The following is a 6,000-nucleotide window of genomic DNA, read 5'->3' as shown; positions in this document are numbered from 1 at the left end:
CAGGATGGGAAATCTGCTCAGTGGTTCTCAGCAACTCCAATCTTCTGTCTTTTTGAGAAGTCTTTTAAATCTGATTAATGATTTTAATGGCTATTTGTTAAAGTCTGCTTGGTTAATACATAGAACTGGTCCTGAGGATCAGGATGACAAGAATCTGATTTATAGTTATTGATCACTTCCAGAAAAAGTCTTTCTGTTCTTCTAAAGCCAAGCAGGGACACAGATTGAGGGAGAAGATGAATTTAATGTCTGGAGCTCTTTGAGATAAGGTAGTCATATACACAACTATTTGTAGGCTTAAGCCCTGTTGTAGCTACAGTTATAAATACTTATCTGAGTGGTCTCAGGGAATGCAGTGTCATTTCTAATGTGTTTGTATATTGGTTCCTGAGTGTAAAGGTGGGACTTGGTCCTGAAAACGGTTGTGCATTGTACAGCTTGATTCTGTATGATGCAAACAGCTTTGTTGTCATGATGAAACTATTCTGGGCAGTAAATGAGTTTGCAAAGCTTTGTCAAATTAATGCCCAAGTTGCCAGAACCAAAAACCATTACAGGAAAAGTTAATCAAATATGCAAACTGAAAATTGTGAGATTACTTAGTAGTAGTTTCTAATATTCTTTCATTTCAGTAAATGTAATTAATTCTTTAAACAAGACTAATGAGGATAGTTTCTTTATCAATATAGGCTTTTCCTTCCTTTGGATAGTGTTATTCACACCAAGGAAAAGCAAATATCTCTTGGATATCTGTGTTCTTACTATTATGTGGCAATAACCGCTGGTGAAAAATCATCTCCAGTGGTGCTTCAGAAATGAAATAAGATTATCATAATCTGCCGAATCAGCATACCTTTTTTTAATCACATCCTAAAGATGATGAGGTTTAGTGGTGACTTATGTGTATGATACTTCCTCCTTTATTTAATTTCTTTTGCAGTGTTGCAGAAGTGTGTGTAAGCAGTTCCCCATTCCTCTTCAGTGGAGATGCACCTGATACTAACATTATCACTTTCAATGGTGATATCTTTTAGTTGTCCCACAGTCTTTAGTTTGTCAGTATACTACTGCCTCTGCCACTGGTCTCCTCACTCAAATGAATGAGAGACATGATGAAAGCAAGTGACTTTGGTTTCCGTTAGGTATTTTCTTTCTAGTAAAATAAAAACCATAGAAGTCAGCTTCCTGACCAAAAAAAAAAAAAAAAAAAAAAAAAAGAAAAATATAGGCCTCCATTTTTTTAATCACCCGGAATAAGTCCATGTGTGAGTTTTGATTGATCTCAATAAATAGACTCTGATCTGTAAGAATTTGTCTCTTACTGACATGCCACCACTGTGCTGTGTGCAGACAGGCTATTGCTGTATCTTCTGTGCTTCCTGCTCCTGTTCCAATCATTCTGTGCCCCCCCGGCTATGGTGATTTCCAGGAGTTACAAAGCTTGGATTGCACCACTGTGATAGGACGGCCAACCCTTCAGCCTGCTTTGCCACAGCCACACAGTATCCAGACACCCATGCTTGGTCTGTTTGCTGGATTAGAGATACTTTAGAAATAGGAGTGTACTGGTCAAGCAGTGTCATTGTTTACAAGCTGACAGCCATTATTTTTATATAGGGTTGATTCAATCAGCCAGCCAACTAGAGAAATTCTTTTTGGCTAGTGCCTTGGTTTCCTTAAAATGCAGAATAAGGAATGCCTTAAAATATACTGCTTTATTACTGTAAGCCACATATATATTTGGTTTTCCTTGTAAAATATGCCCAACCCAGCTGAAAAAAAAAAAAAAAAGCCATAGAGTTTGTTTGAGGGGCGGATACTTGGCAGGGAATGTGCCTGGGTGTGAGCGAGGGCAGGAGCCACAGGTGCACTCCTGGTGAGGGCGTCTGCCAGTCTCAGGTGAGCAAAGGCTTCCCACTGCGAACTGAAACCAGTGCAAATCGGGAAGCAAAAAGAAATATTCATTCAAGCTGTCCACGTCAGACTGCTGGGGAAGCAGGCAGGTCAGTTTGGTTAATCATTGCCAAGACAGACATTCACTGCTGATCATATGACCAGACCACATCTGAGATAAGAAAACACCCATCCCGAGCAGAAGGAATTGAAAAGCCTCCCTTATTTACATGTTCTGGCTTTATTGTTGTGCTGTAACAGAAGAGGCTCACACTTTGCCGTTGTTCTCAGAACTCAGCCCAGCACAGCTGTTGTGTTGCTTTCCATTTTCTGAAGAGGAAGTGAAAAATTCCCTCCATACGTGTGCTGGCAGTTGAATGCTTAGGTTTCACTCCCTAATTGGGAGCCGTCTGTAATGAGCTCTCCGTGGGACCCAGAGAGGAGCTTCCAGCTGTGCCAAGAGTTGTTTCATTTTATGCCAAAGGAAAAGGGGGAGAAGGAGTCCACAAAAAGCTAATATGTGGATGGTGCAAAAATTGGTCTAAGGGTCTTGCAACCAGGAAAAGCAAAAGAAAAGCAGAAGCAGAGGAAGCAACAAAGTATCAAGATGGGAAACTTCTTCCGGAAGCACTGTGCCTGTTTGAAGCCTTACCTTCCCTGCTTATTTGGGAGAAACGGTGAGCAGGAAGACAAAGGAGGCCAAGTCTTCGCCAACCTTGCTGTGATAAAACCTGACCCTCAAGCAGGACAGAAGGACATAGAGAGTAAGATAAAAGAGAAACCTTTACCTCCACTGCCTGGCCAGGAGCTAGCAAACATTTGCAAATTTGTGGCGCTTTTCGATTATGACGCTCGCACTGAGGATGACTTGAGCTTCAGAGCTGGGGATAAGCTGGAAGTGCTGAATGCATCCCATGAGGGATGGTGGTATGCCAAGCTTCTCCTGCCAGAGTGGTCAGTCTGTCCTGGCCGCAAGCTCACGGGCTACATCCCTGCCAACTACATTGCTGCTGACCAGAGCATTGAAGCTGAGCCGTGAGTAACCCACGCTGTGTGAAATGAAACTCTTTGTTATGTTAAATGGGTTTGAGACAGGAGGTCAGGCCTTTTCTCTTGCTGGGTATTACCCTGCCACACTCAACCTCTGGTGGTCCTAGAGGTGGTAGCACTAGTTGGCATGGGCAAGGAAAAGACACTGTGGGCACAGGAAAATAAATTACTGAAGGCAGATTGTGGAGGGGTTTTATTTTGTTTTAAACAATTTCCTCCTGTGATATACACTAATCACTTGTTTAAAAATCACCTGGGAAGATCAAGTTGCTGCGATGGTTCATTAATTTTATTTGTATAAGAGTAAATGTGTATCAGACAATACCCAGAGAGTAGAAGTATATGACCCCTGCCCTGAATAAGTGTCCAGCTTAACCAGCTGCAAAGTTACCAGTTAATCAGTTAAAGCAAGCTACCTCTACACCTTTTCATCTTCTTCCAAATGATGGGCGAGTCCCTAGCAGATAAGTTTCAAATGGTTCCCTCTAGACTATGTGCACATTCTCTGGAGGCAAATCTCTGCTCTCAGGACAAAACTGCAGCAAGTACTGCAAAGGGCAAAAGCAGATGTAACAACAGAGTAGAGATGAAGTTATTAAATTTTCACAGAGTTTAATTATCCATCCCATCTTCTTCTGCCCCTTCAAAGCATGTCAGATCTTATTAAATATTCAGAAATAGATCAGGAATCACACAGAATCAGTTACTTGGCTCCCTAGTAATGATGAGTAAGGTCTGAATCAGACTGGGCTGCACAGTTACTTCTGTGTGTTGAAGTCAGAGTCAATGTTTGCTGAAATAGGTCTGACTACAGTTCCAGAGGTATATTTTGGAAAAAAAATTTATCACTCTGTAAAGAAATGCCATAAGCAACATTCATTATTAGTCTCAGAATGGATGTTGACTTTAGAGGGATGGTGATGCAGCCTTTCAGTTAAATCTCATTTGAACCTGAAACATCATCTTCAACCTGATCTGCCCACTGTACTGCCACAGGCTAGGAAAATTGGCTCAGATATGATTATACCAGTCTTTTATCAGCTGTAGGATTTTTGCTAGAGGCATTTTAGGGCAGCTCTAAGATTAATCTCTAACCTGAAGACCTTAATTTCCAGTTTGTCCAGCTGTTTCTATTTCTGTATTCAGGCAGACAACATTTTCAATGGTCGTGTTCAAAAAAATTCTTCCAACTGGAGAAATTAATCTGCAGGGAAGGCATTTTCTGAATCACTAGATAAATGGTGTTAGGCTCTAATTTAGCTCAGGTTGGCCTTTGCTCTCTTTCAAGAACTAGTTTTCTTAGAAGTCGTCAGATTTCTTCATGCTGTTAATACTTTGAAAGTAATTTTTCTCAGTTATACAACATCTCAGCTCCTAATGTACTTATTTTTCTATATCTAGAGCTTCAAATACAAAGTTAAGTTTGCCAAAGTGCACTGTTGTGTACCTCTCTTTTTTTACTTGTTACTGAATCAATTTTATTATTTTTTATTTTTTTTATATACCTTTCTCCCTTTATAGTAAAGACTAAGTTACAAGAAATGTTGCAGAAGAGTCATCACAACTCAAACATGGCCAAAATAAAGATAGACTTCTTTGCTTTGTTAGGCATTTCCAGTTGAGCTGTTCATCATCAAAATGAGGATTTTTATCGCTTTTTATCAAATTGGAAAATCCCTTGCTACTGTTTCTCCCAAGAATTCCCTTTCATCCACCCTCTGTAGTTTTCACCTCAGTTATCCTAGTGAAACAGTAAGAACAAGAGTAATGATGGTTTAAAGAGCCACCCTTTGTTTTCCCTAAAGATTGCAATTAGAAAAAAAGGTTGTTCTAGTATCTCTTTTATTAAAATTTAAAGATTAAATAATTCTCTCTACCCCAACCTGAGTTTATCTTCTCTCGTCTCTCTAGTTTGGTTTTAATTCCTTTAGGTGTTGGCGAATTTTTCATGGCCATGTTGTAGACGTTTGTGGAAATACGCAAAGTTTCTAATGTGTCATTGCATCCTGTATGGCAGGGTCTTTTATGGTCCCAGCACAGAACTGGCAAAGAATGGAAGACTCACAATCTTGTGTTTACCTGCCAAAATGCTCATTTACCATATATTTGCAGTGTGGTTTTATGCTTGCAATATTTTCCAGGCACAGTTGATCAACATTCTTTGACTTAATTGAATGCACATTTATAACAGCAGCTAGCTTCTGTACATCTGCAGAGACAACAGGAATTTTATTTCCGGATTGCATCTCCATCTCATTAGACAAAGAAACACTGGCTATTCTGTTCTGAGAAACAGACTCAATTCATGGTATGACTCTTAGGAAGCTTGGAAAGAAAACCAAACTGATCACATTCTTTAGCAGCTGATTTCAGCACGCTTGTGTAGAAACTATTTTAAAAATTGCATTCATATGCATGCATGGCTACTCTGTAAAGTCATTCAAACAAAGGAATAGAGGGGCATGAAAGGTTCTACAGTGAGAGATGACAGGGCCACTCAGTAAGTTTAGCCAATAAATGCTTGAGAGCTGCTTGCAGAGCAGTCAAATTTCTTTTGCTTATCATTTCAGTTTTGCCTGTGACCTTCAAGAGTATGAACAAGCAAATCTATCTCACCCTCTTTTATCAACATATTGACATGGTCTTTCTTATAGAGACAGTTAGAGATCAGATATCTGGCACAGAATTGTCAGTTCTGGCAGAGAATAATGCTGGGTCATTGCTTGTTCCCAACAAGTGCTGCAGTAGACCAGTTTGTCTCCTTGCTGTCTGTGAACTTTTATCAGAGGGAAAGACATGCTTTTTTTTTTTTTTTTTTTTTTTTTTTTTTTTTTTTTTTTTTTTTACTTAGAGTAAGAAAGAGAATGAAGTAAAGCAAGAAGGAAAGTAAGAAACTTCTTTAGATAACTTCTTTTTTCTTCCTGGGTGTCTCTGACTGTCTGATATGACTGAAGTAGAGCTGATAAGGCAGATCAATGCCTGGGGGAAAGGGCAGAAAGGATTTGCAATATCTCATCTGGGAAAAACAAAAAAATAAACACTATTCACAACAAAGGC

General features: G+C 39.6%; 1 protein-coding gene across 1 annotated transcript in view; it reads left to right on the top strand.

Moving 5' to 3' along the window:
* Positions 1-2,500: 2,500 nt before the first annotated feature.
* Positions 2,501-6,000, top strand: part of FRK (fyn related Src family tyrosine kinase) — a 46,829-nt gene continuing 43,329 nt past the window's right edge. Inside the window, exon 1 of the mRNA XM_041423748.1 lies at positions 2,501-2,928. Coding sequence (XP_041279682.1) covers positions 2,501-2,928 — 428 coding nt within the window. The remainder of the gene's footprint in view (positions 2,929-6,000) is intronic.

Source organism: Onychostruthus taczanowskii, unplaced genomic scaffold, assembly GCF_017590055.1.
Source record: "Onychostruthus taczanowskii isolate IOZ18803 unplaced genomic scaffold, ASM1759005v1 scaffold8, whole genome shotgun sequence".
NCBI classification, from domain to species: Eukaryota; Metazoa; Chordata; class Aves; order Passeriformes; family Passeridae; genus Onychostruthus; species Onychostruthus taczanowskii.
The sequence above is the reverse complement of the archived record's forward strand: the minus strand, read 5'-3'. Positions and strand labels throughout refer to the sequence as shown.